The sequence below is a fragment of the Chroicocephalus ridibundus genome, chromosome 8 (assembly GCF_963924245.1).
Source record: "Chroicocephalus ridibundus chromosome 8, bChrRid1.1, whole genome shotgun sequence".
Classification (NCBI taxonomy): domain Eukaryota; kingdom Metazoa; phylum Chordata; class Aves; order Charadriiformes; family Laridae; genus Chroicocephalus; species Chroicocephalus ridibundus.
In genome coordinates this window covers 25,928,739-25,951,792 of record NC_086291.1, presented here as the reverse complement: position 1 = coordinate 25,951,792, position 23,054 = coordinate 25,928,739, and the positions used below count along the sequence as shown (strand labels likewise).

The 23,054-nt window shown below is 37.9% G+C and overlaps 1 protein-coding gene across 1 annotated transcript; it reads right to left on the bottom strand.

The window, feature by feature from the left end:
* Nucleotides 1-581: 581 nt before the first annotated feature.
* On the bottom strand, nt 582-20,507 carry ZBTB41 (zinc finger and BTB domain containing 41). Its single transcript, XM_063344202.1, has 11 exons — nt 20,402-20,507; nt 18,412-19,647; nt 16,200-16,407; nt 15,377-15,446; nt 12,790-12,937; nt 11,944-12,073; nt 9,985-10,080; nt 9,362-9,468; nt 7,789-7,894; nt 6,680-6,768; nt 582-5,901 (listed from the first exon to the last, which is right to left on the bottom strand). The coding sequence occupies exons 2-11, from the start codon at nt 19,532-19,534 to the stop codon at nt 5,258-5,260; spliced, it is 2,721 nt and encodes a 906-aa protein (XP_063200272.1). The 5' UTR covers nt 19,535-19,647; nt 20,402-20,507; the 3' UTR covers nt 582-5,257.
* Between the last annotated feature and the right edge of the window lie 2,547 nt (nt 20,508-23,054).

Below are 23,054 nucleotides of genomic sequence, written 5' to 3'. Positions count from 1 at the left end.
GGCTCTCCGCACGGCCGACACCGCTCCCCCTCACAGCGCCAACGGCCGCGCCTCCGTTCAAACTCGGCCCCTCCACCAATCGCCGCGGGGGGCCGCTCCCGCCCCTTCCCTTCTCCGCCAATCAGCGCTGAGCGTTTTATTTAAACGGACGGGCCTCGCCGGAGCAGGAGGGAGATGCTGCCGCTCGGCGGCGGGAGCAGGCGCTGTCCCGGGGGCGCCGAGGAGGGGTGGGAAGGGGGACGCGGAGGTCCCTCCGCGTCCCCCTTCCCACCCCTCCTCGGCTCCCCCGGGACAGTACAGCGCGATCAAGGCCCCGGACAGAAGCCTCGGCCTCCTCCACCCACCATCCCGGGAGCTGGTAACGGGAACGGGCCTTCGGCTTAGCATTGGATAGTTTGAGTGATGCTTCAAAATTAAAAAAAAAACAAAAAACAACCAACCAACCAACAACAACAAAAAAAAGATGGATTCAGCAAACCCCCAAGCAAAAAAAAAAAAAAAGCTCTTCCCCTATAAAAAAAATAATAAAATAATCAAGCAAAGGCGTCCTTTTTTTTTTCTAAATAAATTTAATTTACAAAATATTTTAAAATAAAAAGTAGAACGAGACACGCACAGATGTGATGGGGGGAAAAAAAGGTTTGCCTTCTCTGCTTATCTTTCATGAGCTTTAAAAGTGAAAGACGTACAGAATGCTGTGTTTCCGTGCTGTTTAAAAAAAAAAATAAAATATCAGAAGTCAAAACTTAGCACAAGCATCCCTGCAAGAAATCCTGTGAAGCAAGCAATGTTAAGACAAAAGAACTTTACTTTTCCATAACAATCAAAATTACACATAGGACCGAGTACTTCTACATTTACAGTACACTTCCTAACTTTTCCTTACAGCAAAGAATTTCCCCTAAAAAGACAACTTTACTTAAAGACTTCCATCTAAAATATCAACCTATACAGATCACATTTAAACCACATTATCTCATATACCAGTGACAAAATATTGAGTTTATTTTACCTTATTCTTTCATATAAAAGGACCAACATTTAAACCTGATCAAAATGGTTGTTGGGGATTAAAAAAAATTTTGCCATTGTTACCTTTATTCTGTCAAATCCTCTTAAACCAAAACATTTCTTATGAACCACGAAAAAGATCCTTATGGGCTTAAGCAAAGCGACAGCCCTGCATTATTCTGCCAGTGTCGTTCTTCAATGCATACGGTGAAACAATCCAATCACTGCAAGATGATACCATCGAAACAGATCACACGTGACAGTAGTCACAAGGACCTACACATAAACGCACTCTATTTTCCTTAAATTTCAGTCATCTGGACAACACACAATATGGATCAGTTACACGCGTATGCTCAATATAGAAAAATTTCACATCTTTTTCATCGTTTTCAGGGGAAAAACCCTGTTCATCTACAACAGCCTTCCCAGAATTCATTCATAATTCTACATTCATGAACTTCTACACAGAAATTATTTTAAATTTAAAAACTCGAGGGTCATTTATTCCTTAGCACTCCATAACACATTCCATGTTCGATCCAAACACATTAGGAGGCGATTCCTTTGAAGCATTCTTCAGAGGTCTGAAGGCTTTCACGTTTGTTACTAGGCAAATAACCTTAGCTCTTTGATGATACCAAATAAATCTTTTGTTATTGTGTTCTGGCATGACCCATCTTTAGAAACAACTACCCAAATTATAATCCAGACTAAAGTAGCACTATATTTTTAAGGAAACCACAGCCTTACAGAAGATGTATCATCACCATTACTGATGTTCAGCACAAACAGAACCCATGAGAGCGATACCTCTGTAGGAAAAGTGTCAGTGCTCAAAGAGGAAATTCCAATATAAATAAATAAACCGAACATAAAATCCACTTAAAGAATTAAAGGCAGTAACCCAGCCAACAACCAGAAATTTGTTCAGCAAAAAAATACAGAATTCAATGTTTAAACAGAACGAGTGCAGTAAGTTCTCAGAACCACGTAGCAGTTTAGAGTACCAACAGGGACTCTACTCTTCTCCCCAAAGGTCAGCACGTGGAAAAGACCAACTTTTTGCAATGTGCCACTGATCATTCTTTAGAGATATTTTTAAGAGACCTGCTTTTTCCTTCTTTGGCAAAAAATGCTCAACTGAGTCAATGACTGCCAGATAAAACATAGCCTTTATTGTAAAAGCACCCTCCAGCTCAACGGGACGTGCCTTTTCCATGAGTACATAAACGTACTAAAATGGAGGTGCCAGACACCTGCAGAGTTTCAACCCATGCGGCTGCGAGGTGCAGATCTCTGCCCTTCAACTCCAGTCCTCTTAAGAGGAACTGTCCTCCATCGAGCAGAGAGCAGCTGCTTCCACCTACCAAACAAAGTACCAGTCCGGGAAAATTTACTTTGCTCATATACGAATTTTAAATAGATGTAAAGCCATAAGGATTACAGCTCATGGTATTAAAAAAATAAAAACTACGTATCTAGCACATAATAAGCTTTCTTATTTTCTTTCACTGTCAACTGGTAATGATCCAGCCTGACCAGCAGGTAAAAACATTAACTAGTAGGGTTATCTGCAAATAAAAGAACGCCAAAGAACTAGTAGGTCTTTTTTTCCAGGAATGACTAGTAATTCTGGCAACCCAAACAGCAAAGATAGCGCTCATTTTTCTGAAAAATGAGTCCTTTTATAATCCATTTCTTGTTGGGCACCCAAAAACATGAAGCCCTTTGGAAGATATTGACCTTAATGTTTTCTGAATAACCAATTGAACTAGAGAAAAAGCCATTATTCAGAATATATGTAAAAGGCACAATCATGAAAGAATTTTAAAAAGGACATTATCAAGTAAATATGATCCAAATTCCATTTTAGTATCTTCCTAGAGTGCCTTCCAAACAGACTGGATTTTAAAAGAAAAAATTAGTTTCTAACTATTTTTAAGCCACTGTTTTGTCAAAATCCTACAGTATTTTCTTCTACCGTAGGACAGAAAAGACAAGAAATAACAGAGAGATAGGCTTTTTAGTCTGAGAACTGCACTGACACCATCGATGTCGGGTTATTTCTAATGGTACAGCCACAAATGCTGGAGATCATGTTTCACGCCCACATGCGGTAATATGAATATGATACATACATGTTGACTTGAAAACTACACGTAAGCCAGCAGGTTTCAAGCCCTGGAGTGTAAAGATGACGGAAACAGTTTTATTTTGAAAGGAGATGAAGATGGAGTTAGAAAGCAGGAAGGGTAGTACTTGATAGTGTCCTTTCAGAAGGTGGCATTCAATGGCCTCATTATTGCTGTGTATTTGCTAGTATTCAGCTTCTTACCAGATATATTTACAGCACGTCAGTCTGAACATTCCCAGAGCACAGCTCTAAATTTTCCTTTAGAGATACAAACATAGAACAGTTAAACATACGTAGTCCTGTTTTAGAAACTGAACTTTTAAAGTTTAGGACTTCTATTGTGCTTCTTTGGCTAAGTCCTATTTAAATATCGATAACACTTAAAATTCTATAACTCTGCCACTATTTAACAGCTAACAGAAATCTTTGGTGTGTTTAGGTTAAGAATCCATTAGGGTACAAGCTTCAAAATAGGAACATTCAGGCAGCTCCGGCCCCTCTCCTGCAAACTGCTCAACACTGAAGTAGACGGGGATTAAAAGAATCTAACACCAAAGATTTGAATAGGATTGAAAATGATTCGTGCCGTTTAGAGTTTACAGAACGGGGATGACAAACGAACTTTTCACCACAGATCACTTGTGGTCAGGTCATTGGATAAATTTAACAGTTACAATAATACACATACATCCAGTTCCCCATTTTAAACTTTAAGTCAGCAATTTAAGAATAGGGAAAACTGGGGAAAATTTTGCCTTAGTATGTAATTCTTGTGAGGAATAATGAAGATTATAAAATCGCTTCAGATACTTTCTTTGGCATAATATTCACCAAACAAATACAGAATAATATTTTTAAAGCAGGCTTAAAATAGAAAGCTTGATGAGGTTAAATTAGGCTAGATTTCATGGTGAATTACACTAGACTTGTAGTTCAAATTGTTCTTGTGGAAAAAACTCTTCCGTCTAGTAAAGAAAAAGCTAAAAGTAATTAAAGACATAAAATACTCTCAAGAGTTTGACTTTGTTTTATAAACACAGTACAAGAAAGTGAGAAACAAAACAATTTCATTAGCAACTCACAAGAGATTTAGAATTACCGATTATTCCTTTTTTTAAATAGAAGTTGAGAACTGTTCTGGAAATAAGAGCCTTTAAATTTCTCCTCTATAACAGCTAACCTGAAAATGGGCATGCTAATGTGGGATCCTGTTATAACTTTTGCTCTAACAAGGATAAACCACGCCAATCCTTTATGACTGTTCATAGATTAAAATGACCTTGCAAATACTCCCATTTCTTTCAAAGTTAGAGTGTGGGGCACACTTTAGAAGACAAACAAGACTGAAAAGGCAAGAAAAAATGCATATTAAAATTATGTAGGACTAACTGTAGAAAATTAGACAATACCATTGTCTAGATCTTCGCACATAATTCATTATTTAGAGATCAAGGAAAAATTAAGAGGCCAAATTTAGGCAGCCTAATTATACTCAGGGGGATCACCAAACACCCTGTTTAGTGTCTTCATAAAATATCTAAATCACTTCTCAGAAGATCTAGTTCCTGTGTCCACTGGCTTGGCTCTAGAGTCCAGCAGACTTTAAAACCCTCCAAAATGCCAGAGGGTTCACATAAAATTATATTTTAATTTCTATGTGAAACATAATTCAAAGTTTGTGTTTTACATCCCTGCCTGCCCTTACAACTTTTACTGAATTTGAAATAGTCCTTATTCTTCCAGAATGCTTTTTAGTACACTTAAAGCATTAACTCAAAGTGAGATGCAGAAAGGCAATTTTTTTTAAAAAATAATAGCCAGATACGTAATTACATTTTTCAGCCACTATCCTTAAAAGATATTTCAGAGCATAATTTTTAAAAGACCATCTATAAGATTTTTAAAAACTCTTAAAATCACAAGAAACACTCTTTCAGTATGCATCAAAATGTTCCTAAATGTTCAAATATTATGTAAACAAACCTGATTTTCCAAAACTATGCAGAAGACTCATGAGTCCAAATAAAATATAAAATATAAATCTTAATTGCCATATCAGCCTTTTATTGGCTAATGGCTTAGTAAATTAGGTGGAATGTTATGGTCTGATCATGAATGTTCATTGTTTGAAATATTCTGTACAGTAGGAGCTGTATCTAGCCCCAGTAGAGTTCCAAGATATGACTGGTCTCTAGGATCCAACATTTGTTCAGGCCTTACAGGATGAACAATATTTGCAGGTTGTGGAGTAAGAGTGTATTTCTCTAGAAATGATAGATCTGTTGCTCGTTGATAATCTGTCTGCTCGGGTTGTGGAGGAAGAATGCCGTGTGACTGAGCAGAATGCTGTACTAGATCGGCTTGTGGATCAGGCATCTGAACTGGTACCAGAGTCACAGGCACACATACTTCTGGAGATACATTCTGTAGCAAAGTTTTGGCTTCTGATTGATATGCTTTGGACTGTTCCACGTACTGTTTAGCCTCAGTTTGGTAAACTTTGTCATCAGAGGTGTACTGCACTGGTAAGGAGACTAGCTTTTCCTCTGAAGAAGATGTCAATGCCTCTTCTGCAGCCTTTGATCCGTGAACATGATCAATATGATATTTCAGCTTGTCTTTTCGTTTAAATGTTGCATTGCAGTGTTGGCAATTAAAAGGTCGAGCATCTGAATGAATAACCATGTGTTTTGTTAATGTCTTCTTAATTCTAAAAGACTGATTACAGATTTGGCATTTGTAGGGTTTCTCGCCTGTAAAGACAGAGAAGAACTAGTTATTCTGAGTAACATCATATCACACATAAATATGCAAATACATACATGCATTTTGTCGCAGAGACCTAGTATAAAAGAATTTTACTAAAAACAAAAAGCATATGTTTAGCATCAATTTTGGAATCCAAGGAGCCATTAGAAGTTTGTTTAGAAGTTACATTAGCATACCCTTCTCCTTTAACACAATTTTCTCAATACTTATGACTTCTGTCAGGTACACACAAAGATAATCAGAATATAAACCAATTAAAAAAGAACAGTCTTTAAACTGCTATGATACTGGTATTAAATGAACTCAATCTGCACTTCTATACATTTCAAAAGGACAATGATTTCCCTAAACATAAGGCAGCAAAACCAAAGTCAAACATATAAGGACATAAACCTTCCTAAAAGGATTTCAAAATCCTTGCTTAGATTACCACTTGAAATGTAGTATTCTCTGGACCACAAAAATTATTAGAAGGTCTGGGTAAATTTGGCATGAGCATACACCAATAAACTACAGAAAGAGGTGTAGAGAGCATACCACAAACCTGTGCTAAGAATTATCAATATTTCAAGTGATATATTCAGAAGGTAGTATTCAGGAATGAGCAACAAATGAGAAAGCATAAAAGGTCTTGCTGCTTCCTGCTACTCTAGCCCTGAACGCTCAACAACCATAATGAATTAAATAATTCCATCAATGTTGATGCATAAAAATACATTCCTACACGTTTTATGGTTTTGTTGGGGTTTATTTTATTTTTACCTGAATGTGTCCTAAAATGCATTTCCAAACTTGATTTCCCTTTAAAAACTTTCTTACAGACTTCACACTGGTGAAATGTTGCTTTATATCTTTAAAGAAGAAAAGACATTTTATGTTAGATACTTTTGTTTTTTAAACCAACTTACAATAAAGCTATATGCACAGTCCTACCTGAAATCTTTAACTGCAAAATAGTTGAATATCAAAGTTTCCAAATTTCCTTACATGCTCCTATTTCTTGGCTTCCGCGTACCAAGAAGGTCAATTAGATTCTTTTCAATATTGAATCTTACCCTCTGCTGGGATTGGCACTTAGTATTCAAAGAACAAAAGCCACTAAAACTTTTTTTCTGACCCCCAAAATATCCTTAAGTAACATTTTCTTACCCAACATCCACAAGAGACTTTCGCTTTGGTGGAATTATGCCATAAATAAAGTACTAGGAATGGTTTAGGCTATTGGCTACTAAGAAAAACCAAAGAGAATAAGCAGACAATGTCCTATACTTTCAACATAGACACGCCTATAATGGCTTCTACACAATGCTAATGAGTACAAGCAGTTAAAACACATAATTTGAAAAACAACTATGTCTCAGTTTATTTGAAAATCTCTGAAAGGCTTATTTTTGGAGCTCAAGAATTAAAAACCCTCTTGCATTTTCAATTTATAGACATAACCTGGTTTTCAAAGTTTTCGCCTCCTTTCAGAGCCACTAATCTGCTACCAGCTTCTAAAAGTGTGGGATAGTTCTCACAGTGCTTCAATGATGTTTAATAATTCAGTCTTAACAAGCCTGCAATGACAATGCTACAGCAAACCATCAATTTAGAACAACATTGAGACAGACAATTGACAGATTAAAATTTGATCCTTTTTGGTTTTATTTTATTCACTGAACTATGGTACAAAGAAAACACCTTGCTTAAATTGTGAAGGCAATTTTCTGAAATCCACTTCAAATGATAATAATGGTATCTCTATCAAGACTAAGGTAATGGGTATAACAAACACACAGACTGCTAGAATTCTGCACAAACATGCAAGTCCCAACAAAATCAGTTACTATACAGAAATATTTACTCAGCTACAAAAAACCAACACTTACTTCTGCCAGACTTTTTCTCCTAGATGAACACTTTTATAATGAACAGTAAGGTGATCTCTTCGGCCGAAACATTTTCCACATTCCTCACACTGATGTGCTTTTTCACCTACAAGCGCAAAAATAAATACATTTTGGTTAAATCTTCTGGAACTTCTTAAATGTCTAAGAGCTGTAATTGTAAGTCATACAGTAGATCCATGTTCACAAAGTCCAGCCAATCAAGCTCTTTCCGTATCTTACTCTGAGAAGGATTCTCTGTTATCAAAGAACAAAATTCCGGAAGTAAGTTGGTTCTATCAGAGTAAGGATTTTTACCACTTGTTATATATGACTATTACTGACCGTTTGTCATTTCTACAAAGAAATTCATGTTCATGAGTTAAGGGACACTTCCCCAAACACCCGCTGCATGAGGTACAAGTGAATGACTGAGAATCTGCTCTCTTCATTATGACCCAAAATGTGGTATCTTCAATAATTCAAGGGCTTTAAAGGAGAAGCTTATTTAAACATACCAATTATTTTCAGCTACTAATTTTTAGAACTTAAAATTACATCACAGTATTTATCTTTTTAATTATCCTCATTTACATAGTTACCTTTTTCTTTTATGCTGCTGTTTAAAAGTATCTTGATTCTTTTTAGTCATCTTGAGATCTTCCACAAAGTGGCAGAATATTTCTTCTCATGTAAGTAGGAGGAGTGTGGACAGTCAAAGAATGTAACTTTCTAGAGGGGGGAAAGCAAATAGAGTAGAAAAGAGGATTTTTTTTTTTTTTGTAGTTGAGTTTTCAAAGATTTCTTTATTTTATAGCAGACATTATGATTTCAAACACCAAAAAAGAAGCTGTCCCTCAAAATAAAGGCTTGGGAAGTTTAGACTCTGATCACTTTCATATTTTCATGCTGCCTAGAAAGTATTTTGCCTTCTAGAAGGCCACGGTGTCTTTGGATCCTGTTCTGAAAATGGAAAAGTCCCTAGGGAATCTTCGCTCTTCCTATACATTTGATAACCTTTCTGCTCTCAGTGCAACAGAAAGATTTTTTTTTTTCTTCCTCCTGATCATCCCCATCTGGCTGTTCTCAGGGTTGACTCCCACCACCTTCCTTCATTCCCTCTTCCCCATAACAGAGACTTCATCAACACCTCTTAGATGGTCTTACATTAAAGTGATCAGTGTACAAACTTTGACAGAGACTGTGACAGCTTCTTTTGTGTTGTGGTAATGATGTTTCACACAATTGCTATTAAAAAAAAGAAATCTGAACTCATTAAAAAAATCCTCCTTTTTCACTTTTGCTTTTTTTTTATTATTATTTTTAAAGCAATTCACTGTTACATGTTTTTGACTGTCCCTCAGCTTTCTATGTTAACATGGAGGAAATACTTGTCTTTTAAACCTTGAAAACATGTAAGATTAACCCTTCTTTAGTAGACCTTAAAAATAGTGAGAGGAACTTTTATCGGGCCTAAAACATTGCATGTACTGAAAAAAAAATCCGTAATTAATTTTTTTATTTGGTCTTATTTCAAAGCAGAAATTTGGAGCCAATTTGCAAAGAAAATGCCTACCTGAGTGTATTTTTTTGTGTTTTGTCAGATGGTCATGCCGAATAAATGTTTTCCCACATTCTTCACATTCATATCTCTTGTCATCATGGTGGACTCTTAGATGAAGTCTGTATATTTATAGTCATAAATATAACCATAAATTCCAATTTTGTTAACATAATCTGTACTGCTAATTCAATGCAAAATACCAGAAGAGTCTTTAATGCTTCACACAGGAAATAACTTTCAGTTGCAGTATGCTTAAACTGCTCTTATAAAGGAAGAGAGAACAGAGCTAAGCTCCATATCTGACATTAGTTTAGCAGAATATTTTAGTCCTTCACTTATTTTCTCTTTGAATAACAAAGACGCAAAAGTTTTAGATGCACAAGAAAGTCAACTTTGACGCAAGATTTGTACGGGATTCTGTCTGTGTTTAAAATGCTAACATCTTGTATTAAAAATTAAACGACTTCTCACGTATTATTAACATACTTTCAATATTTAATATTCATATACTAATGCTCTAAGAGTTGTAATAAATCAAAATGCATACATTGTGAAGAATTTTGTTGATAACATGAATGCATGTACGTCATCAACTAAGCAAGACAGTTTAGCAGCTTATTTAAAAAAATCTGTACCTGTAAGAGCTTCCATGACGAAAACTCTGCCCACAAATACTACAAAGATGAGGCTTCTCTCCACTGTGAATTCTCAGATGTTCTTTCAAAGTTGTTCTGTTTAACAAAGGGATTAAAATTTAATTTTAAGCAATGTCGCTGCCACTTTTAAGTGAAACAGACTATCAATTTCTCTGTTTCTTTAGCTCTGATGGATCAAAATACATCCAAATAACTGCACCAATTTATTGAGATACACACACTTATACATACATTCAAAGGCAGTGAAGCAACCTATCCACTATTTACTAAACTGGCTGTGTCTAGAAATAATACAAGCAAAGAAACAAAACACTATCCCAATATACATTTGGGTAACATACATTAAAGAAAACATCAATTTTGACACTATTTTCTATGTAATGATTTCCTTGTTACTAAATGTATAAAGCCAGAGCTTTAAAGTCAGACTTGAAGGAAATCTAGATCATGGATGTTAATTTAACTTGAATCAGCACAGAATTCATTTAAATACATATGTATTTATACACACATACATATGTATACATATGTAAGTCTACTTTTACTATTGCCTTTCCAATGTAAAAAAAAAAAAAAAGTGCATGCAGGTGAAAATTCCTCTTGAGCAAAGGAATCAAGACAATAAAATTTACTGTATACACAGCTGGTAGGTGTGTTAACTAAACAAAAGAGAAAATTCTTTGATCTCCTTCCAGTACATATTATAAATGTAACTTTTCAAAGATATTTTTTATGCTTTACACAAAAATTTTATCTTTTCTAATCAGAGCAACATTTAAATTTTCAACTGCCTTACATAACGTAAATGAAACCTGAATAAGTAAACATATTGATTTTTTTTTAAACAGAAATTCTTCTTGCAGTTCAAAGTGAACTTTGTAGAACTGAAAGACTACCTGTGCTTCATAGCTTCTTTACTATTTCATTATTTTCTTTTAACACATGCATACCCTATTGACCAAACTACTAAAAAATACACACCACAAACAAAACCCATTAGGGACAAATCTCCCTCTTACAATAAATACTTCCAGGGGTCTTCACCAGTCATTGGAGAAAAAAATTAAACATACTGCAGTACACAAACTCAGATCTTTTCACATTCCCCAAATAGAACATAACTAGAATCATAGTCATAGTTATTGAGATGAAGCTGTATACTGACAAAATAAATTAAAAAGAAAAGGCTTATTGTTTCAGAACCTAAATATAAATCACCATTTTCAAAACTTAAAAGATCTCCTTTATAGAGCAGTGCAAGACACCTGCACTGAAGCCTTAACAACCGTTTAAAATTCAAATTTTTTCCCCTCATATGCATAGAATAAAAATGGGGGTGGGTGGGGAATCTTACTTCTATGGCTTTTCCATGCTTTTATTCTATATACTAGGATTTATGAGTCAACTTTTTGAGCTTCCACTTTTTAAAGTGGTGAATTAACATTTTTTCCTCCATTTAGAGAAGCAGCAGCAAAGGTTGTACAGTATTATTCCATCTTCCATGAAACTGTGTTTTTAGAAGTTCAGTTTCTTCTTAGTCATTCTCACCAATATTCCTCATCTTCCTGTGCTCACCAGTATATTTACTGATATTATATTATCAGTAAATTATTATCAAATATTATCAGTAAGTATATTATATTTACAAACAAATGCAAGATGTTCTTACAGAACACAGGAACCCTAAGTAAAGTCAATTAGAGGTAAGACTTTCTTAATATAGTTCTGCCTCATAACTAATTACCTACAGTTGGCACCCTTAATTTTAGAGTTCATCAGAAAATCACATGCTACCTGTGGCTCTGACACTACCTTTTAATACACTAGCCCTCTGAAATGGTCTCATAAACTCAAAGCTAAAACATATTCAGAATCAAACAATGTACACTAAATATTTCTCTATTCTACTGAAGTTCAATTAGTCACACAACTCCTTACCGTTCCCTAACGGATTTTCCACAGATGAAACACGTCCATTTTCTCTTTCCTCCATGAGTACATTCTATATGGCGTTTCAGATTTCCTGTATCATTAAACTGGCGTCCGCAAATATCACAAGGAAAAGGCCCTACAAGGAGACAGACACACAGAGTATTATTAACTGTCAGTTAAACCAAACAAGATGCACAGACTGGTTACTTGTGAAAAACCCTTATCAATTTACAAAGCAAAATGTTTTGGCTAAGAAAAGATTAATCTTTAGTACAGTCTGCATACTTTAATTAGACTTTGTGCACTTTCTGCTCGATTAAGTTACTTCTAATACCTGCTATTTTGGTGAGTTTCATGATTGTAAAGCAAAAATTTAGAATTAATAGTCAAAATTAATTAACCCCACGTAGACTGTTTGAAAAACCAAATTCTCATTACTATCACCAATCTAGTTCCGACCTGGCAGAAATAATCAGTAGTAATAAGAAAGTCTTTGGAATACTTCAGAAGGAAAGTAAAAGGTCTCTGGAAAACTTCGAGAAGAATCTGACTGTACAGTTCAGAACCAATTTCATGCAAAAAAGTTTTAAAACAAAACTTAACTTTAATTCTTCTTCCTCGACAAAATTTTGCTTTTATGTAGATACAATACAACGCCTCAAAAAGACAGCTGAATAGAAAAGTAAAAAAACAAACAACAAAAAAACCCAAACCCCAACTTGCCCACAAAACTGGAAAAGAGAGAACTGGAAAAGGAGGTGGGGTGGAAACCAGACTGATTAGGACATACAATGGTGCGGGAAGGTTTTACTTTAAATCTATTGTTTACATGTCAGAAGGAGGTTTCTATACCGAGATGGAATTTTTCTTGATGTTTCAGTCTTGCAAATCGGGATTTAAAGTGCTCTTCACAGTAGGTACACTTAAAGGGTTTATCCTGAGAGTGAAGGATCATATGCTCTTCTAAATGAGGTCTTCGAGTGAAAGATTTCTTACAAATCTAAAATGATAATACACTTAGTCAGAGATATATTAGTTATAACCAGATTCATTTCCTATTCGTAAACTCTAACAGTTTAGTTCATCTGCTCTGTGCAGCGATGTAACATTAAACATGTATTATTCAAAAGCATACTCTATCCCAACTTGTAAAACCTTGCAGTCAACATCAAAAAAATCTGCGTTCTACGTAAACCCTAGTGGATTGCACTAAATAAATTAGGATGCCAATCCACGGCAGCCTAAATCAAACTACTGGCAACTTCTGCATGCAGTTTTATGTTCCACCCTCCCTTCTTTCTACTGACTCCAGCCCTTACCAGACTCTTTTCCTAGGGTGTTTCAACACAGTAACTCAGCAGAAAATAAACCTATGGAAAAAACGCAAATAGCTTTGGCTTGGGTTTGGATGCTCAAACAGCTCAGTTGGAGTGTAGTAAAAGCTGTTGTAGTATAAGCTACTGTAGAACTAGAGTCATATCCGTTCCTTTATTTCCTCTGAGAAATTCTCTGCCAGCATGTATTAAAGAGAAAATGCCAATACGAACGAAGAAATATAACTCAAAATATATTTTAGAGACACAGAACTTCCACAATGTTAAAATTATGTGAACTTTTTAGTTAATCAAAACCTAAATATGCAAGAATTAGTAGTAGTCATTAAAGTCAGCATGTACTTCCATTACAGATTTCAAGCCACAGCTCAAATTTAGGCATTTAAACTAGGTAGTACAATTTAACACCAGAGTCCTACTCTTTAACATAAATCAACACGGTGCTCACTAATTTCACTGTGAAACTACCACCACTGTCTGTAACAGCTGAATTTAGCACTACCTAACTCCCATACATTAAATCGTGCAATCAGTTTCTCAGAACACACCTGAATAACACTCTTTTAGCCTCAGAAAATCAGGAACAGCAGCTTTATTTGTTTAAAAACTCACTAATGTTAAATATAAGTGTAAGAAAATCCCATACCTGTAAAAAGTATAAAGGCCATCTTGCTTTTCTTTACTATTAATACTCTACTGTTTCTGTGAACTTGTTCATATTCCTGAAGGACTAAAGCATGGTCACCAAATCCTTGTGTTCACACATGGACTACAACATAAACCAACAACCCGAAGAAATCCTGCAGGTTACATCCGTGGCACCTCAGCCCTCAGAACATACTAAACAACCTGAAAACAAAGTCACAGCTCCTAAAGGTTCTGCTCATTCTCCAACTGCTATAAAAGCTAGAATTCTACCCCTGCTTTCAATTCAAGTCCATTTTGCACATGGGCAGTCCAAGAGCAGCAGCTCACTTTTTAAAAATTTCTACCTAACATAAACTTAAAATTTTCAAGCAAAAAAAAAACAAAACCCAAACAACCAAACCACAAAGTGGATTTACCAAATCATTCATCTGGTTACTAGGAAATGAACATCAACAATGTTGCATGATTGATTCCCACTACTAAAATGTTTCTTATCTCGTAAGAAACAGAAACTGTAATATGTTCACACAACATTACTTCATCTGGAAGACAACACCCTTTGGTTAACCACGATAGTACCATCACCAGCAGATGAACACTACAAATTCCTACCACTGATATCTCCCAACCTCCTACTGTATCTTTATAAGTGAAAGTTCATAAACACAGCAAGATTAGTAATTATGTTACGGCACATAATATTACAGACATACAGAGGCATATAGCAGCTTGCATAAACAAAACAGCTGCCCTGAAAAAAAAAGGAAAAAGTAAACTAATTCCCTCTAACAAAAAACCCCCAAAACAACAAAACCCCACATTTGAAACCTTAAAGCATGGTTTGGCAGCAGACAGACAGAGAACAGAAGTTCTACAAACTCCTTTTCACAGTAGATGTACTTTCACACATATACCTCTCCTGGGGGAAAAAAGGAAAGGATTCTATGATTTTACAACTAAATTTAGTACAAATTTACAATTCTGTTGATGTGCCTATGCGGCTAAATCGGATTCCCCATTACTGGACACTTTTATGATTCAGCTGGACAGGGTGCTGGGCCATCTTGTCTAGGCGTGCTTTTGCCAAAAAAAGTTGGACCAGATGACCCTTGAGGTACCCTCCCATCTGCTATTCTATGATTCCATGATAAATGAGAAAGTGTTTCATATTTAACACGTTTTCCTCCCTATTGAGAGAGCCTTCCAAAAACTGTATTCTTTATGTGCCTTCAACTATTTTAGAATTCTATTTGGTGTTATCTACTCTGTCACAAGTCGTAGATACAGAATAAAGTTCAGTCTTTAAATCAGGACGTAAAGAGGAAATTTATACCATCACTCTACAATGCTTGTTGAGATGTCACTGAAACACATACCTTATTTTCACTTAAGTATGCAAGTCACAAAATATCATAGTATCTATATGAAAAAAACAAAAGTACTGAATTATTACTTACATCACATTTCCAACCTTCACTCTTTGTCTTCTTGATAGAAAGAAACTCTTGTACATTCTCTGGATGAAACCTAGGAGGAAGACAGAGGTTGAACGCAGTTATAACCTTCTAAGACGAAGATCATCCAAATACTAAATATCCATTCCTAAACTTTATGTGTCATGAAAGTTGATCACCAAACCAGCAGAACAGAATACTGATAATTAAACAATTCTAAAGGCACTAGTTACTGGCAAGCAGTGTTGACTACAGACTCCTGTAGAATCTCATTCAACAATTGGTAAGACAAAGGACAGTTTCAATTATAATTCTTTATGGATATTGATAATTAAAGAGAATAAAAGCGGTATGTAAATAGTAATACCTTATAATTAGACCTGTCATAAACAAATTATTCACCTGAAAGAATCTGCATGGAAATTATTTAGCCACTCTATTACGATCAACAGTATTGCGTCAACACCTAAACCCAAAGAAGATATTTTATTCTTCCTCCAAATTAAAAGCAACACAAGTAATTATTAAGACTGTTGTGTTCTGACTGACTGTGCTAGCTAATCTGAGCATTCTAAAATTTACAGTAAAAACCTATGGTAGAACTCCCACAGACCCACTACTGCTACTTAAGTCAGTCCCTGTGCATTCCTTATGGCAGGTCAGTTAATACTGCTAATCCCATGTCCTTTGAGAAGATACTTGTTTGAAAATCAAACAGTTATAGAAATAATGCAGAATATACTGTGTGCATACATACATTTATCTTGTCTTCTGAACTGAAAAAAATTATTCTTCAGAAATGCGAGACAAATTTGCTCATACTTGCCTCTTCACGTGTTTTGCTAATGTCTTTTTGCTTGCATGCAGCTTATTGCAGTAGGGACATTTGTGTTCCTTTTTATGAAAGTCAGTATCACTAGAGTGTTTCTTTCTGTGCACTGTCAGGTTGGACTTCGTTGAATAGCGCTGATGACATATATCACACTCAAAAGGTTTCTCACCCGTGTGTACACGTGTATGGCTCTCATATTTGCCTATATAAAAACAAGAAAAAAATCTGTTAGCATAAACTGTAACAGGTATCACCTACAATATACACATTTGGGGTTTGTTCTATAATATCTTTCTCAAATGTAGTCAAGATCTACATACCTTCCACACACACCTAAAGATTTCTACTGGTTTATACCACTGAAAACTGCGCAATGATCACATACGTGTTTGATTCAAGGTTCCTCCACACACACTTCCGTCTTGACTATTTTTAAGATAAAGAGTAAAAATAAAAGGGCTCTGTATTACCGTTAAATCTGTGCAAGGGTTACGAGTCCCTCTTGTTCAACCCTACAGCATACTCTGTTTTTAAGTACTGAAAGTTATACTGCTATTCTTTCATTACACTGACTGTGAAGTACCTTTTCAGAACAGGGAACAGTCTTGCAACAAACTGGTATTTTTAAGGTATTTTCAAATAACAGAACACTGAATAAACAATACAGACCCTTGCAAATGATCGGTATTTGGGACCCAAGATATTACCATAAATACTACTCTCCCATTTCTTTCACATCGTTTGTATTTCCTCTCCTGTTTGCCAGGATTTTTTTCCTGAGGATAGAATTCAGTCCTACACCAAGGATCTACCTACCAAAAGTCAACAGCAGGCACTCTGCTTTGTATTTCTTTTTTTTTTTCTCTCTAGAATATGCATCATACTTCTAGGAGTTAAATACAGAAAACAAAAGTACTATAGCTCATAAATTTAAAATACAAGTAAATTGTCTACAGTAATACAAGCTTATGAAGAAGTATTTTATGTATCAATTGTTTGAATGCTATTTTTTGAGCAGAAAACTAGAATTCTAAGTCATGAAAGTGCAAAGAGAAAAGGGTTTCCAGTGTGTGCAAAACCAAAAAGTACCATTACAACCTTACTCACAAGCCATTTATTTCTGCACAGTAGCCTTTCAATATTAAAAAAAAAGCTCTCAAATTCAGAAAAAAAATCCTATGTTGCTATAATTTTAAGATATGGCATTACACGTACAGTCAAGTCTCACATTTTTAATGTTAAATAGCTTCTATGATATAATTTGTGACCTTGGAAAATTCATTTCACCTCACCAAGCTAAGCACGCTGCAAGTAGGAATTAACACACGCACTAGCCCCACCCCATTTTTATAAAATCCTAAAAGTTCAAACTGATGAAAGACACAATGCGTCTATTATAAGAACAACAAAAAATGCCTAACACTATGAGGAAATGTTTCTTTCCTAATTCCCATGATTGAAAGGAAGTCAATACCTTACATGACCATAACTCAACATTTATTCCAGCTGAAAGAATACGAGAATTCTGGAGTACAGTAGTAATCTACATTTAATGTGGGGAAGGAAGACAGAAAAGCTGGAATTTTGACTTTTCTGATATCCTGAGTAACTACACACATAGATTTGACTGTAACATAAACGATCCTAACAGAACAGACTAAGCTGACGAAGCATTACTTGGTGTTAACTACAGACCAGAAAAATCAAGCCAGAAGTCAGAGTGACTAGGTCGTAAGCATCTACACATCACGTAGAATAAAAGAATTTCAGGCTGTTGGACAATGGTGCTATTTTACTCCAGCAATAACGACAGCCTTGTTACTTAAAATTAATTTGGCAGAAAATACAATCCAAGTTTCAGACTTCATGCAATTTATCGTTTCATATCTTGCTGTATTTCCCTCCTTTTTCAATGCTGCTTTTACATACCAGATGCTAATAACCAGAATCCAGAGCAGTGAAAAAGAAATAATTTTAGCATTTGCAGATTTTTCAAATAATGCATTCAGTTCATTTATTGAAACTGTTTAGCACCACAGACATAACAACTTAATACATTCAGAAAAATTAGCAGCATACTGGATCAGTGAGACGATCCAGAAATTCTGATCTTCACTCTTTAGGACAGAGGAAAAAGGTTCAGTTTATTTCCCATACAAATAGCACCACCATATGGTAAAAACAGATGAACCTAACTTGCTCTTACCTATTCGATCAAATTTTTTGTCACACTTGGGACACTGCAGTAGTTTTTTGCTACTGCTTTGAATGATGACTGGAGCTAAGCCTTCAGGAATATTTCCCATTGAATCAACTGCCTCAGAACCCTCTTCAGTATCGTTCTGTTCTTTTTCACTTTGTTCTTCAGAGTCTGAATCTTCACCTGACATTTCCTCTTCCTGTCCCTCTTCATCAGCGTTGCATTCACTTTCACTGTCTTCAAATTCACTTCTATCAGATGTTTCCTTGTCAGAACTGACTTTTTCCAAATTGCTGTCAGAGGCATCCCCACTTTCATTGTCACTGTTATCAAATTTAGCCGGGCATTTACGGTTTCTCATAGAACGTCTAGTGGAAAAGTCGGCCTTCTCAACCATTTTTAACCCATGTTTTCTTTCCAGTGAAAGGGATCTGTGGGCTTTAGCCAAATGATTTTCTAAGGACTTCTTGTAACAGAAGCTTCGACCACAAAAAGTGCACTGATGGCTGTTTAGTAGTTTACCTGTCAGTTCATTGAGTGTTTCTACTGGTGTATGTGCATCAGTTACCACATCAGTCTGTATGTTAGAAACACTTTCATTATTTAGTAACTTCACTGCATCTATGATATCCAAAAACTTTGCTGCTTCCAGCACTAACGGAATTTCATTTTTATATACAAAAAACTCAGAGGTGTAGAGAAACTCAAGCAAATGCTGAAAGACGGAATGAGTTACATGATCTAACGTGACAACATCCGTGCTTGGATTTTTGCTCAAACAAGCGTGAAAATAACTACTCCCAACGGCCACTACAACTTTGTGAGCACTAAATTCTTTTCCTTCTACAATTATGAGTAAATCACAAAACGATGGATGTTTCTGTCTATCATCATTTAAGTATTTAAGTAGATTTTTGTTATACTGCAAAGAGCTCAGGAGCTTTCTTTGTTCTGATGACGGTGAAAGTTCTTGGGAAGATTCAAGCGGATCTGCAGGAGTTATTTCTGCAGACTTTGAGACAACTTCTTGTGCACAGTCTACTACAAGAATCTGTTCCGAAGTATTTTTCTCGCGGCCAAGATGAACCTTTTCGTTTACATTTGCAGCGAGCCGTCTCCTTTTCTTCATTGCAGAAGTGCAACTTTAAAATCAGGAGCTTCATAGGTGATTGGCAAAAAATTCTCGTCAAGACTTGGTTCTGCTCCCAACCATGAGAAAATACGTAACAGTAATTTCATAATCTGCAAAGGAATTACGATAAAAATTACTCTTAGCACTCAATCGTAACTTCCTTCTTTATTAATGCTTTCTGTGTTTCACTCTTAGTTTTATCCACCCCGCATACCTTCAGCTTTTATTAAATAACTAAAATCTCATTGCTTCCCATTCCAGACCATGGCATAAGAGCACTCAGAGCAAGTGTACCGACACCGCCTGTTATTAGACCTAAAGAGGCGGCTGGGGCTGGTTTTGCTCGGCTCCCAGACGCATATGGCCTGAGAAACACTCCGGGACGGGCGTGCGCTGCTGCTGTTATTATGACACCGAAGCGCACTCGCTTTCCCTTTAACCCCGACGCTGCAAGCCAAGCCTTCTGCTCTTCCCGCCGGGCGCCCGCCCCCTCGGGCCGGCCGGGAGACCCGCCCGCCGCCTGCCGGTGCTGCCCGCGCCGCCCGCTGCGGGCCTCCCCCCGCCGCCTGTCACCGCCAAGTGTCAAGTCCGCGGCCGGGCTCCCGCCTCCCTCGGCCCGGCCCGCGGACGATGCCTTTGTCCCCCGCCAGCGGGGCCGCCGCGGAGCCGAGGACCGGCCAAGGAGCCCCTGCGACACGCAGCTCGGGGGCAAAGAGGGCGCCCCGGACCCGCCCCCCTCACCGGGGCGGCCGCGAAGGCCTCCCCCGCGCCCGCCCCTGCCGAGCGGGACATAAAATGGCCGCGCCCGCCCCCCCCCCCGCAGGCCCGTCCCCACCCGCTGGCCCGGGGGGCGGCCTCACGCACCTGCGCGGCGCCGAGCGCTGCCCCGGGGCCCGCTCGGCCGTTAAACTCCCCTGCACTCCGCGGCCCCCGACCGCTTCCGCCGCTTCCGGGTCCCGGCGCCGCGCGCAGAGGCGACGGCGGCGCTTCGGAGCATGCGCGGGGCGGCCTCGCCGGCGGGGCGGGACGAGACGGCGGCTCACAGCGGGGCAGCTCACCGCGGGGCAGCCCACCGCGCCGCCGGCCCCTCAGCGGGTTACGCTCGCGTCCTGCCCCTCCGGTGCTGTCACCAGGGCCAGCGGCGGCGGGGGGGCCGGGGGCGGCCTGCGGGGTGGCACTGGGAAATCGGAGTGAGCGGGAGCCATCGCGAAGGCGGAGCCACTCGTGCCCGTGACGGGCGTCTGTGGGCGCCCGCGGCCTCCGTGGAGGCTCGGGGCCGGCAGCGAGGCCGAGTCCGCCTGGTGTGGCCGCCGCCAGGGCCCGGCCCGGCGCGGGTATCCTGGGCCCCGCGGCCCTGCCCAAACCAGATCCGCGAGTGTGCGCGCCTGAATTCACCGGCGTGGTTGAAAGTACTGTGTGAAAGCACACAATACTATGCTTAAGCAGCAGTCCACTGCGAATAATTGAGAATTTACAACCTGCCGGTAGTTTTCCTCAATAATATTGGCCTGCATTTCTCTTATACTCGAGAATTCTGAAGGACTTCACATACATGTTTATGGAATTTCCAGATTTCTTGCTTCCCAGATGGCAAAAAGCAGACCCAGGAGTGCCCCACAGCGCAGGCAAATATCCACTTGGGGGTGCAGTTCATCAGCCTATCAGAAGGCATTCGTCCTTCTGTTTGTTATATTTTCAGCTTTCCAAAGGTAGCTAATTGTTAGTGACACTGAAAATGGGTTTATTTTTCTGAGACCTTTAAAGAAGAGCTATACTGTTAATGCAGGATTAAACTTCATTCCACGGCACGTGTTCTGTATTTATGAGTATGATTTGTAAATTTACATTGGTTGTCAGCATAATAAACAGTGTGTGACTTCCAGGTGTTGTGTTTTTCAATAAAAATATTGAGATTTTGCAGAGCATTAGTTGCTATACCGTCTGTACTCACAGCCCTCGTGCATTTTAATTGAAGTCTACAATTCATTTTTTTCATTGTAGTACATGAAAATCAAATTATAGTTTAATATTCAATTCTTTCATGTAATATTTTGAATAGTAGTTCTTTCATTCTGTTATTTCTTCTGAGGTGAAACGGTGGCATCAATAAGTAATAAAGCAATCAATATTACTATGGTTTTCTTGCACTGAAGGCAAAAATCTACTTCTCTTTGGGCATCTGTTCTTCTGGGATGTTGCTTGTGCTTGCCTGACTGATTCTATAGAGTCATAGTTAAACTGTACATAAACGGTAAAAATAAGTTTCTCTATTTTGATTTTGCATGGAAAAAGGAAGTTTTGAGAGCAACACTCTATAAGTTTTAAGCTGAACCTTACCTTTCACTCTAGTCTGAATAGCAAGTTCATAAAAACAACATTTAGCCAGCTAACTGGCTTCTTGGGTCGCACTGTTTCCATAGCAAGGATCTTCAGGGTGGAAACATAGAGCTATGCGCTTCATGAGTATTCATGAGTGAAATACATAAGGAAAATGCAGCCTTGATGAGAACTATTTTGCCAAGAAGTGTAACCAGGATAGGAAACTGTGCCGTGGAACAGGCCTGAGACACGCTTAGTTGTCATTGTGCTGTTGTGGGATTGAGGTGTTTTTCAGTCTGTAACTACTAGATTGTCATGGACCAGAGTTTTCCATACCTGTTCCCTGGCATGGAAACATTCATGCGGTTGTTCAACATACCTAATTTTTTTTTTCTGAGATTTTATATTTCTGCACGTACTTGCAGAAAGTTGAATTGCTGGTAGGAGCCATTTATTCCCATTTAAAACCAAACTTAGTGCCTGTCCTTAGATGTGAATAGGTCAAGAATTATGTGCAAACAAAAATATTCTGGGCATAATTGCTTCCATCAGCAGAGCTTAGAGTTGGCGTCCAGTCTCCCCACAAAGAAAGCAGAAGTTGCAGCTTTACATTACAGCATGGACTTTGGCCCGCTCATCATTTTCTTCCCATTGCACTTTAAGAAGGAAATACCATGTCTTTGACCATACCATTTGTTTCTTCTGTGTTGTTGGGTTTTGGGTCGTGTTTTTTCCCCCTCTAAGTAACTACCTAGTTTTCTATTTTTCTGTATCTGATATTGTTTACTCTCTGTTGAGTACCGTATGGGTTCTTGGCAGTCTACGAAGCATCTACGTCTGTCCTAATTGCCAAAGTCTACAAGTTCAGCGGGCATTTTGACTTAGCACAAGCCTAGGTAACACTTTTTCTCTTTTGCTGTTTTATGTTCCAGGAAGGATTTAGTTCAAAGAAAAATTATACAATGCTAAGTGATCCATTACCATGGCTGGCATTGCTACCATAATTACACTCTGGAAACAAAATGTCCTTGAACTCTCAGGTCACTATGGTTCTTTCAGCATTAATTCTTTTATCGTTGAAGTGGTCCAGGCAAAATTTAACTATATTAATCCTTTCTGTTCCAATGCTTATTCACGATAAATTTGCTTGCCAGTTAATAGAATATCTGTCACATACAGAAAAAGGCTGACTTTTATG